Source organism: Malurus melanocephalus, unplaced genomic scaffold (genome assembly GCF_030028575.1).
Source record: "Malurus melanocephalus ecotype Western Australia unplaced genomic scaffold, MMel_1.1 scaffold_325, whole genome shotgun sequence".
NCBI classification, from domain to species: Eukaryota; Metazoa; Chordata; class Aves; order Passeriformes; family Maluridae; genus Malurus; species Malurus melanocephalus.
The window spans coordinates 604934-618593 of NW_026623557.1; the positions used below are offsets into that span (position 1 = coordinate 604934).

Sequence of the window (13660 nt, forward strand, 5' to 3'; positions counted from 1 at the left end):
CAGCTATTTCTCTTTTCTTGACGTTTTGAGCGCTGTAAATTGGGTTATAAAAATTTAGAATAAGAAATCYAAGTCTTTTTAAGACACAGCTTCCCACCTGATTGATACCCAGAATATTTTGCACTGATTTGATTTTTAAGATGTGCATGAGCGTTTTGAAATATTTTGGTGTTTCAAGTGCTGTAAATAAACACCAGGGCTATGCCAACAGCAATCTGTGGGAAAATTTGAGTGATGCCTGCTCATGCTATACCCACCTCATCACAGATTTTATTACTCATTCATTTTAGTAAGCTCTAATCTAGGTTATTATGCCACACCCATCACCATGGGAATAGGACTTAAAAGGACCCAAAAATACTTTTCTATTCATCTTATCCTCAGGACTTAAGAGTGTGATTTGATTGCAGTTYCAATATACAAAACCCATTTGAGTAGTTACAGCTGACAGATTAAAAACCTMACTGATTACAAGCATCTTCAGTGCAACAATATACAGCACTTGATATTACAGTGAATTAAATAACTAGGAGATTCAGATGAATGAATTCCTCATCATGAGAGAAACAGCAGAGATAACTCCCCATCCCTAATCAACTGTGTGTCTTATAGCAAAGATAAATAAAGGAGGAGTTGTACTTACTGGTTCCATTTTCTCAGAGCACTGTCCATGCTGACTGCCAYCTCCACAGAAAGGACAACTCCAAAGAGAAGATTCCAAAGAGAAGATTTTCAAAGATAAAAGGTATCTCTGGGTGCCCAGAATTTTGTATGATTATTCTTCTTTCAAATTAAATTACTAAAACTAAACCCAGAAATTAAACAGGCCCGGCCTGCTTTTCTGAGAGAAAAACRTATCATACAAATGTTAAGGAGGAAAAAAGCATTACAGGAACATTTATACAAGTTTCCTTTGCAATTTGAAAGACAAGAGAATAACAAATGGAAGTATTTTAGTCATAACTGTTTTGCTTATCTGATGTGACCAATTAATTAGGTGGCTGAGGATGGATCATACAGAGGACTAAAAGGTTTTAAGTACATAAAGATGATTTTTGTCTTGTGTACTCTCCTGGTTTGCTCACAGAAACCACAGGCATTGCTTCAGTTTAGGCAGCATGTCCTACTCAAGCAGCAGCATTTCCTAAGAGCCATTAAAAACAGATCTGTAAGGTGTGGTGAGAGAAGTGCGTGTTTCAAATATGAGCAGCCCAACACACCCAAAGGTGTGCACTGGGAATCATCACCTCCTGCCCTGAATCCCTTTATCRTCCACGTGGGAATGATGCAGCACACAAAGGCTCCTGTAAACTGTCATTACTGCCTTTAACTCCATGGAAGGAGGAGGAGGAGGAGGAGGAAGAAAAAGTGCCAGACCTCCATATGCTTCCCAACTTACCTTTCTTTAAATGTGTGTAAAAACTGGAAACAGCACGTTGTCCACTCCTGTTATAAAAATAATATTTCTCCTATAAACTAGGAAGGAAAAAAACTATTCATTTTAGAACATATGATGACCACTTACCTTGATGTGTTTTCCCAGTGCAACCAAATAAACTGAACTGGTAAATGCTGCAAAAAGATTTTTCAGCCTCTCAGAATTCACATATAAAGGCGCTTTGGTTTTGCCTGCCTGCAAAGTTTAGGGGGGATGAAAAAGAGAAATAAATAAAGGCTTTAATTGCAAAAAGCCTGGGGATCTCAGAGAAATTCAAATGCAGAGTAATCATTATATATTATACTAATATAATGTATTTTAAAGAACTTTGGGCAATATGCACTAACTGCAAAGCTGAGAATTTTAAAGACTTAAGTTCATTCTTAAGTTCATTCTCCAACATTATCTTATGGACACCTCCCTTCACAAGTTTTTTGTTAGATATTTGAAAATGCTTTGGTTTACTRTGCATTACATTTGGCTGGGCAGACTTTTCCTGCATTTATGGAAGGACAAATGCTTTAGCAGCTCCAAGGAATACATTACATCAATCTAGTGCTCCCTCTCTCGGCAACTGAACAATGTACAATCACTTCAGCCACAGGTTCCTCCCGAGACAAGAAAGGGAAAAAAGTGCCAGAACAATTAATAAGCAGGATTAAAACATTTCTAAGCATTCAGAAGTGGGCAACTCTTCAGATTATGAAAACTGAATTGTATGGAAAGGCTCTTTCTAAGTAGCTAAGGTAATTTTAATGGTTTCTTGATTAAGAAAACCTGAAGCCAACAGTTGTAGCTCTTCCTAAAATATTTAACTATATTCATCTTCATTTTGCTCAGCTTATTTTTCCAATTATCTTCAGCAGCTGATTCTCAAAAAGCAGCATTTTGCTGCTTTAGGACTCCAATTAAAAACTCTTTAGCTAAAAGCTTATTTATTAAACCTCTGTAGACAACCACGAACATGTATGTAAAACAAGTTCACATGAAGAACGATGCTACAAAAGATACAGTGGCAATTAAAACGGACCCACATAAATAATTTATAAAAATACTTGAAATGGTGAAAATAGCARTGTAATCCCCAATTATTTTCCTCCAATTGCCAGAACTTTGATGTGGGAAATCTTAACGTCAGACCTTTGTAAAAACATTCCGAATATATTAAACTTATCTACAGGATAATTAGCAAAATGTATAAAGTGTAGATTATTGTACAAAGGACAGATATTAAAAAAATCACCAATYCACCTGAAACTTAAGGACAATATAAATCTTAGCCAAAATAATGAACACCACAAACTCTGCATTTTAGAGTCTTGAGTATTGGCAAATAAAATGCTCTTAACAAATYATCAGTCCTGTTACTCCTTAGTGGAGGCATGCAATTTGGGAAAATTCTACATTTTTTGGCTGCATTKGTYTCGGTCAAGATGGAAACCTGCACTRATATCAATTCCAAGGAAGAACAGGGCAGACCTGTATTTGTCAAGATCCCATAAGATGAGGGAATCTTACAGATTCCAAACGCGTAAGATGAGGGAGGTTATCTGAGTTTGTAAAACTGGGGACGAAACAGAACAGATTTGGACATAAGAAAACAAAAGACCAGGTAARTTTTAAGTCTTTTTCTTTTGCTGGTTTCTTGGGGAATTTTTTAACAAGCTTCTTATCCGTAGATAGACGCCCGTTGATTCTGCCATGTTTTCAAATTCAAACGGTGTGATGCCTGCAGCAAACTTGCTCATGTCAGGAACATATCCAGATTTTTTCACAGATGATCCAGTGCTTGTGGGCACTTTATTACCAGCTGTGTTTTCCCCCTCATTGACCTCAGCGTTGGGAGCAGGCAGGGTGTCATCCAGCAGGCCTTCAGAAACTGCATTATCAGGATTTTCCTTTAAGTCAAGCAAACTATCTTCTGGATTGGGACTGCTTATAGAACATTCGTTTTCTGGGACCTGCTCACTGATGTCAGAAAACTCTGTTTCCACTGAGATCMCTTTCTCAGGTGACCTGACTTCTGCAACAAGATCTGCTTCATTCCTGGCTGGCGATGATGTAACGGAATTTCCAGTTAAAGGTGTGTCTGCAGGAATGTCAGAGTCACTGTTTGTGCTCTCCGCCTGCTCCAGCGCYGCCCAGATTAACCGYTGCTGCTCCTCCAGCTCTTCCAAGGTCAGGGTATCCTCATCCATGACCGAGTCCACTATTTTGGGCTGAGTACTATCACTGGCAGGATTTGGTGGTGGAGTAGTCCTAGCCAGGGGAGAACGGGTGGGTGTGGAAGGCTGAGGGGGTGTCAGTGGGGGCGTTCCTCGTGGCACAGGAGGAGGAGTGGACATCGATGGAGATCCAGGTGGTAGCGGAGGTTGGAATTGAAAACTGTTGGGAGTTTGAGATCGCTGGGCCCCTTCAAGATCTGGAATGAAAGACACCTTTTAGAATCTGAAACCTGACCAGGACAAGTTCAAAGGGCCAATGTTCTGATTTATGTCTTTTCGTCCTTGGTTTTCAGCTAAGACAGAAAAAACTTAGTGAGGGTTTTCATATCCACCAAAACTATGGCTTTTGGGATTTTAACTCTGACAGCCATTCAAGTAAAAAAAAATTACTCTTGAATTACTCTTAATGCATTAAGAACAAACTCATTCCATGCTGAGATACACTGAAAAGATTCCTCACAGCAGATTCCAACATGGAAGCCAAAAGTTTCTCCAGCTATTCTAACACTTAAACAACACTGAGTACTCCTTTGAGTTTGCCTCGTTTTTAAGAAGCTGTATGCTTGCAAATTTATATTATTTCATCTAAAAACTTAGAGATTTGGGGGTCTTCTTAACATTAGTTTCTTTAGGATGCTCCTGAAGAGATCAGGAGCAGAATTTTTACCATTATATTGAAATTGCTCTGAGCACACCTGAAACCTCCTGCTTGGTACTGGAAAATAGAAAACCACTGTGACAATCATAGCAAATGCCACTGCAGCAGGACACTGACTTTGTCAGCACTGMCATTAAGTTTTTAAAATTATTTTAAAACTAAAATTACTGCTAACACATAAGCTTCTCCCTTTAACTCTCACATTTTAATTCAGAGCAAGTCAYTTTGAAAATAAAAAACTGAAACTAGGAAAAACAAATGCAGAGTGACTATACCAGAGTCCAGGTCCATGTCAGCTGCTGCCACCTCTGGATTGTCTTCTCTTGGTCGTTTGGAATGATGAGACTTTGACTGAGGTGCAGTCCTTTTGTTGCTGGATTTTGGACTTGGCTGGAGAGAAATCACCCACAAAAACAAAWAGAATTAGTATGATACTGTACAGGGTAACATTTCCAGCTGTAAGAACCGACTTAAAACAATTTTGTAACTACACAATCATTTGGGGACCTAACAGTGACATTTGAGGGATGCCAGGGCTATGGCAACAAAACTTCACACTTATTAGGGGAGTCTGGAATTTCTAGGCTGTGTAAGACCATAGCAAGTTTTTCTCAGCTGTTTACAGTCATTGCACAACTGAAATCTGCTTGTATTAACTGAAATAATGGAATTCATTTTAAACATGAAGCCATTTTTTGTTAAAACAGGTAAGCCAGATCAGCATTTCACCCCTACTAGTGTCAATAAAAAGGTCCCCTTGTGCAGAAAGCAGATACAAGCAAGAGATCATCACAACCTACACTAACATACAAGACAACATTGTTTTTTTTAATAACAAGGAGATATATTCACCTCCTGAAAATTAGAAAGGTAGTGAGCAAAAACATCCTTCTGCTGAGATGGCTGCATGGGGATGGAACCAAACATCTGCCATTCCTACAGCAAAAAATGAAAGAAAAAAAAAAGAGAATAATGTTTACATATGGTTGGCTAATAACAGAACTTTGGTTAATAATACTGTGTGAAAAAACACATTTGGRTGCCACTAACTGGACAAATGCAAAGGTGTAAATGCACAAGTGCTTCTTTTTAATGCACAGGCCTTAAGATCAGTGAAGATAAAGGTGCAGCACCCACAGGAGATTTTTTTGTGTGCTCTGTGCTCGAGAGGGCACCAACTATGTGGGTTTTCTGCTATGACTTGTTCAGTTCTAGTTCTTGCAAAGCCGTGCACTGACTGAGCTGACATGATTTTTTGTGATCGAAATGATATTTATGGAAACACCCACAGTGATTTTCATATTACAAGAACATTCAGAAAATTTGCATGTATGGAAAAACCAGCCATTCATGCATAAAGTTTTATGTTTAAAAAATATCAAATTATCCTTCCAGCCTCCTGTTGGTGTCATAACGGAAATAATCCCCACAGAAGAGCTGTCAGACCCTACCACAAATAATCATGACAAGTATCAGTTAGATGGATGCCACACTAATTACAACCCCCAGCCCCAACCTAAGGGYTTAAAAAGAAGAGACTGTTGAAAGAAAATTGTCAGATGCAAAATACAAAACATTAACTCTTGGGTAAAAGCAATTACTGTCACTCAGGGCATTGTTTAGAAGAGAGAGAACAGTTACTCACATCAGGGATCCCACTGGGAGTGGATATATTAAAGCCTGGATAATTTACCAACTTMGACACATCGTAAGTGATACGTTTGGGTTGGGGGGAGTCCTCRTTTTCTGCTTCAACTTCACCTATAATGGAATAGAATTATTATTGATGGTATTAACAACATCATTAAAAAATTCACAGGATTTAAGAACAGGGGGTTGGAATGTAAGTATTTGTAAGTTTTGGAATCCACAGAGGCAGTAACAGTGAACAAACCATTGGATATGTGCATGAAGCTCCCCCAGAAACCAGCTGGGTATTCRTACAAAACTACTCTTCACATACCATTATTACCCTCAGAATCTGGCATCAGGACTGGTCTGAGATGCAGCATAAATTGGGTACCAAGAAATGTATTGCTTGCTGATGATTTTGCTGCTATATAAAAGTAATTTAGTACTATGGCTTATTTCATAAAAAATAAGAGAAAACGGGAGAGGAAATTGGACAATAAGAGTTGCAAGTCTTGCAGTTTCCCAGAACTTCAGAACAATGAAATCCTACTGACAGTTTCYATCCTTGCAATCCAATCATTATGAATAAAAAAGACTTTCACAAAGTCTTTTTTACAAAGGTTTACAAACCAGTTACTTCACTGTCTCCTGAGCAGCCTGCAGCCAGCACACAGCCTTATGCTAAACTGCATTCCAGCCCCACATTCCTCACCTTTTCCATCGTACAGAGCCAGTCCTGAGTGCTCCATCTCGGCCTCCTTGAGCCAGCCCGGGGGGTACCCCAGCTGCCGCATGCGGTAAATGAACGGGGGCAGGCTCTTGTCTGTCACTCCAAGGGCATCCTGAAGGACCCCACTAAGTGAAGAAAACAAAAAACCAAAATGTCATCCAGAAACATCCCTGATTGGTGACAAAAGGTTATTAACGTTTTGTGGAGCTTTCAGYTGTCAAGGTAAAATAGCTGAGGTTTAGCTCAAACTATGATGCATTTTGATCCCAGATATAACTCTAGATCAAAACCAGCTCCAATATTAAATATAACATTTTGCCTTTCTGATATGCTTGAACACTTTATTAGATTTAATTCTACACCAAGAATAACCTACTTGGCCTGCTACTTCTGACTCATGGCCTTGACTGCTGCTATCAACAGGAAGGGTGGACCTTAACACTGAGTTTTAACACTGATTCTTTTGGGGACTGCCACACAATACTATTATTTCTTTGAACGTTTATGAATAGAGGAAAGTTCAAAATTTGCAGACTTTAGAATACGTTTTTAGTTAATTAGGAACATAATAAATTTAAAATTTGTGAAGTCAAATAATAATATTAATTTCCCTGCAGTAAGGAAAGGCCCTAAAGGGTAAGACTGCCAAGCTAGCAACACATTTTCATTTGAAAAAACCTCTGCAATTTATTAAACAAAATTCTACTTAGAAAATTCAAACATAATACACCCATAATTAAGAGCAGCAGATGGCCTTAATAATCTCAGGCAATTAACATYTGGCACTCCAAAGGTAGAAGAGATTCCAGGAAAGCAGTGCAACAGCAAATGGAAAGAAAAGAGATACCTAATTACTCCTGGCTTAAATTTTCCAAACCTCTCTTCTACTTCTTCTGCATGGTAACGCTGCTGAAAATTCTGATTGCTCGAATCACCACAAGCTTCCAAAAACTCCTTTCTCTTCTCATTTATACGAGCTGCATTTCGTGGCTTAAAGATAACACAATTGGGAAGTTGAGAGTTGGACAACTTACAATTTATGCACTCCTTCACCCAACATAAAGCTTGGAGAGCAGCAGTCTTTGGAATACTGGTGACTTTACCTTTGGACAGTCTTTCATTTGATGGTCTTCAGAACCACAATTGAAACAATGAGGTTTGGGCCTGGTTGAAAAATGCACAACAAATTAAACCWGTAAACAACTCTGCAATGTTAAATATTAATGTTAATGTTAGTTCTTTTCATTCTTGACAGATTTTAAGGTTTAGATTTCAGAATGACAAAAACAAAAGCATTGGCTGCTGATGTCATGTGCTGTCTTCTGCTTCTCTTAAACTAATGTCAATCCTTAAATAGAGGAACAAGAGTATTGCTGATTTCTCAGTGCTAAGGAGAACATGGGAAATGAGGAAAGGGCAGAGGGAAACAGGAAATGGCATCRTCAGAGGTCTGAACCTTTCCACAATACTGGGAATCATTTAGTAGAAACAAACAGCAGAGCACAACTATTTCTTTGCAAAGTCCTGGCCCACAGGTTCAAGCAATGCAATTTCTTTCAAGTAATGCATGTTGTGAAACTGTGAATTGAAGACCTGGAATGGAACTGCAGCTGGCTTCAACTTAAATYTTCCTTGTAAAATCATACCATAGTAGGAAACATTTGTAATATTACTGGGGTGAAAATACCAATATTTCAGAGGAAATGTGAAATTTTTACTGAATTAGGATGGGAAGTAGAAGTGGGGGAAAAGTGTGRCACAAGAACATGTGCCCAAGATAACTCCAGCTGGAAACTGAATTCCCTCTACTTCTCCCATAAAAACTGTACCATCAACTCTAAAATCAGTCTGTCTGAACAATAAATCAGACAGGAGCTGTTCTACAAAACAGTAACAATGAYACAACACCAGTGCAAGGATGACAAACCAATCACTAAAAAGACAAGAAACAGAAGTACTGAGTAAAAAAATTCAAGAAGTTTTCACACATTGACTTTAGGCCCTTCCTAAGGTAAGTCAATAAACAGAGACCCACTGACTGCAAAGCTCAGCTCTGGTTTACTCAGTTTAAATTGGGCAATAATCACAGAGTATATCTGAACTTTTCAGCTCAAAACTTTATATTTAAGAATAATACAAACCTTTTGGGTTTTACTTGTATTTCTTGTCCATCTAGGGAGAGAATCTGGCTGAAAACTTGCTGATATCTTTAGATTTCAATAAGGAACTGCTACYGGATGAAGCAAAATTTCAATTTTGTTTAAAATATCAGTGAAAAACTTAATAGTGCTTTGAACAGAACACTGACTCGTGCAAWTGGGTCCTTGATATGAAGTCCAGATATAAACTATAAAATTATAYATACTATAAACTATTTGCTAAGATGAGCTTATGCTGTTTTCTCCTACAAATTTCTACCCAATACTTTATCAGCACTTGCTAAAACTACAACCCGCTTGTTTACAGGCAAAAAATTCCACATAATAACTCTGAAATGCTTCACAGCAATCTTATTAAATCACATTTTGATAGAGTTTCAACATGATATGTTCAATGAAWGCAGTACTTTGGTCATTTAGAAGCCACTGCCTGATGAACCATTTCACTCAGAATCAGTTCAGTCACACTCAGCTAGGCATTTGAGGAGAAATTCCCCTGTTAGGCATCTACTTCCTTCATCCAGAGGTTGGGAGATGGAAAATTTGCAAATTTTTTTCATATACAATTTTTTAACACTATTACATGACTTTGATTACAAGCTTAAGAACTGGAAATTGCAGAAATGAACTGTGAAACTGGTTCTTGCCATGAGTCTTTCCAAGACAGAAGCGATAAACTGGGGTAATGATGTTACTTGAGAAATGTCTCGTCCAATTTCTTTTGTCATGGAAGACTTCAATACTTAGAAACATTTCAACATTTTCCAACCTTTTTCAGTATTTCCCTCAATTCCACTTTTCAAACATTGGTTTTAGTAAACAGCAAAGAACCAGCTTTAAAAYGATGCATATTAAGAGCATTCCATAATTAAATTTTGATAGAAGACTTTCCCTCTGGCTCCCACATTTGGAAAAGAGCATTTTATAGCATATTTGATTTAACCAAACCCTTTTTTTCCCCCAAAGAGTGGATTTTATAGAGGGAAAATACTTATTCAATCTGCAACAAGCTGTCATTCCAAACCTGATTAGGCCCAGGAAATTCCTAAATTCACAAGATGTATTTATGGGGATAAGGCATYCACTCTTCCCAAGGACAGCAATCAGCAAGACAACTATGTCAAAATAATGATTTGAATAAAAAAGCCATTAATGACTCATTAAAGCACCCCATCTCAAATGACTGGTATGGTTTTGATAGAAGCACACAATCCACTGAAGAGAATTTGAGTTCAATTTACCCAACTGAATTCTTTGGATTTGACAAACGGAAAGAGCAACGTGTTTTAGCAAACAGGATACTTAGGTATTTCCCATCCTTCTGTCAGCTGTGGATTCTCATTTAAAATAGGCTGTCCCAGTTTATCGAGACAAAAATTGGTAAAATACAGAACACTTCCTACAACCTGTAGAAAAAAAGTCAGAGAATTGTCAGAAATGTGTCAGTATTTAGGTGAGATTGGTAGCATTTCTATAAATTTTATACTGCTTGAAATACTTCCAGGTTTTTTTTCCCCATTCTGTAAGAATTTACAAATAATACAAGCCCACTCCGGTACATCTAAGATTTTTTTGCACTGATGTAGCCAAAACATGCTGAGTTTAAATTTTATTTATCAGTGTAACAGCAGTTAACAGATCTTATTTTAATGGCAGTGTACACTGAATGTGGAGAATGAAGAGTCAGACCTACCAAGGAAGGGCACAGACAAAAACTTACACTAAAAGCTTCTTTCACTTTTTTCGAAGAATTCGAACTGGTTGCTTTACAGTCCTCTTCCAAAACAACACTGGAGGGCTGACAGGAAAAGCAAAAATAAAARTAATTAATTKAAATCCACAGAGCTCCTGAATTAGTGATGCAAAATGCACAGAATTTGGGGTTCTGTCCTTTCACCAACAGCAGGATGGAGATGTCCACATTAATCATGAAGTCATTTCCACAGTCCAAAGCATGACAGCYCATTTCTAATGGTTTCTTTGATGAGAAATACACTGCATAATAAAACTTTCATTCTCATCAAACAAGCTAAGGGAAACGTGGAGAGAAATGTGCCATTCCACCCTTTTAATCAATGTGAGTGTTGAATAAGAATCAAAATTCTAAATTAGAAGAAAGCATAAATTTTCAGATCCTATTGTTCGTTTTCTTACATGCTCTGAGCTGTGCCAAACACTAYTAGAAGATACATTAAGTTCTCTTCTTAATTATTTAAACCAACTTATTAATTTTCTTTCACTGAAATGTCTATTTTCAAGAAGCATTTTCATGGGCAAAATGATCTTTTCTTCGTCCTGGCCTCTATTTTTTGGAACCAATGGTTATACATTTGTTTGACAGCTGCTTGATTTGATTTTTSTTACTATTAAACACTGCAGTATTTCAATATTCCCATTACAGAGATGAAAGAGAGGAAGCATCTCGTAACAATTTGAGTTTTAAAGTACCTGGGGCTTAGCATTCGAGTGTGATTTTTCCTGTTCACTTTTCTTCTGCTCTTCATATTTTTGAACTAAACTGTAGATAAAATCTTCAATTTCTTGATGATACCGCCTGGGACAGAATGAAGTACASAGAGGTGAAGACATGAGCAAGGCTGAAACAAAGACAAGATGTCTCTCTTTTTAAGCATTTATCATTTACGAAATAACTTTGAAAAGAGAAAATCCAATTATTTTTTGTCCCACTCTCAACCCCCACTAACACAAAAGCAATCTGATATTAGACCACACCTGAGTAGCAAAAAATCAACTCAGATGCAGGGGAAATTTAATTTCTTATTTTACACACAACATTCCTGAAATTGCAACTGCTCTTTAGACTCACTCCGAGTTCCTGGAAGTCAGCCTTCATTTCATGATAAAACCAGATATTGCTAATGAAAACATCAGAACTCCTGCYCATTATCCTCTCTCCCCTTCAAGCTTCAGTAGTTTATGTTATTGAATAAAATCTATAATTTTTAAATACTTACTTAGTAATGACATTGTTCATAAATAAAATCTGCAACAGAGGTCCATCAACTTTGGGGTTTTCCACTGAGATTCCACTAGAACAGCACAGAGACACAGACAATGGGTACAGTAAACATTCCCCACCATTTTATCACAGTTGAGTCTGGACCCCACTGGGTGAGGAAGGTTTGGTCAATACGAAATCTCTACTTTTAAGAAGTTCCTATGCACTTGAACAGAAATGATCCTCTCGAGAAAAGCAGGTTGGTTGGTGTAAGGTGGAAGGACAATAAAACACCCCCATGCTACAAAAATTCTTATATTCTGTACGTACAGAATCCTCTTCATGCTTTTCTAACTGCAATAAACTGATAGAATCTTCTAATTAAGATTTATTCAAGCATTTGAATGCAATTTTTCCTCACTGCTGAACTTGACATTAAAACTGTTTCCCTGAAGATCAAGTRAGTTTCATAAACAGACAGATATATGGGAATAAATAAAGTTACAGCAATACCAAGTTCCTGCTATTCAATTCCAAAAGACTTTTCAGGAACTGAAATGGCATTTTACAAGTCAAACATGTGAACGGGGACTGGGACACGAAAAGAAGGTTTATAAAAATGTGGCAGATTGTTACCTCAGGCAGCTTTTATGAGACAAACTCTATATATGCACACATATATATTCACTTTATATAAATCATGCAGTGTTTCAAGTCAGCATTAACGTACCTAGGACGAGTCAGAATTCTCAGCTTCCTTTTAAGTTCCTGATGTTAACTTATTGTTAAGGAATATGATTTTCTTTGGAAGACACACACCCATACCCAAAGCAAACAAGAAAACACCGAGCAAGAATTTCACAGAATTTCACAAATCGGGTTTCAGTTCTTCCCTTTCACTGCACAGGGGATTATTTACAAATCTACCTGTTGCTGAAGAAACACAATAAAATGAAAACCCAAAAAAAGAGAACTAACTGTGAAAATCCATATAGTGCCATTCATTATATGCAATGATTGTATTAACAGATGGATAGTATTTTATTTTAAAAATAACTGCGATCATSACCAAAAGAATGGTAACAGTTGTACAAACGTACTTGTAAATGGGAAATAMCTATAAAACATTTGAGATTCCACAGCTGCAGTGACAAACCACAAAACCCTTTAGGAAACCTGTCACAATTCAACAATTTGAATTTGAAACTATTCGTAGCTACGTTAAAACGGATTGTCCAAGCGAACACACAGGTGTTTGTTTTGCCTGGAAAGGCAGAACGCAGGAACTCAGTGACAGCCGTTCCAACAGCCATCCCCCCATCCCAKCACGGAGCCGCCTCCTGAGCTGGGGCTGGAACGGCCCCGGGCGCTCTGAGGATAAAACTTTCCGTGACAAACGTGCTCTGAGGAAACCCGGGAGCACCAGACTCGGCTCCCCCTCTCCGCCCAGCTCAGTCCTCCCGCACTCCGGGATGCGCCCGGGCTCCCGCGGACACCGAGGGCTCCTTCCCACAGAGCCCCAGGCAGGAGCCGGAGCCCCCCGTGAGGGCCGGGACCGGCTGGCCCGGAAAGGAAACCGGCGGCAGCGGCGCGCCCGCCTCCCCCCGCCCCGGCGCGGCCCTGCCCGTCCCACCAGGATATTCTCCGCCCGCAGCCGCTGCACCGTCTCGTCGCGGTCACGCAGCCGCTCGTAGAGCTGCAGCAGAGGGTCCGGCTGTTCCAGGGCGGGCGGCGAGGGCGGCCCGGGCTCGCCCTCCAGCTGCCCGAAGAGCTCGCGGTCCCCGAAGTCCACCTCCGCCGCCATCTTGGGCCGCCGCAGGAAGGGCGGGGCGGGGGGCAAAGGGCGGCGGGAAGCGCGG

General features: G+C 38.9%; 1 protein-coding gene across 1 annotated transcript; it reads right to left on the reverse strand.

The window, feature by feature from the left end:
• Nucleotides 1-2221: 2221 nt before the first annotated feature.
• Nucleotides 2222-13630, reverse strand: ZCCHC8 (zinc finger CCHC-type containing 8). The gene is made up of 14 exons (XM_057377771.1): nucleotides 13441-13630; nucleotides 12532-12572; nucleotides 11818-11892; nucleotides 11291-11396; nucleotides 10563-10640; nucleotides 10145-10248; nucleotides 8825-8890; nucleotides 7787-7847; nucleotides 7531-7673; nucleotides 6666-6808; nucleotides 5967-6082; nucleotides 5174-5257; nucleotides 4597-4711; nucleotides 2222-3860 (listed from the first exon to the last, which is right to left on the reverse strand). The coding sequence occupies exons 1-14, from the start codon at nucleotides 13603-13605 to the stop codon at nucleotides 3058-3060; spliced, it is 2100 nt and encodes a 699-aa protein (XP_057233754.1). The 5' UTR covers nucleotides 13606-13630; the 3' UTR covers nucleotides 2222-3057.
• Nucleotides 13631-13660: the final 30 nt, after the last annotated feature.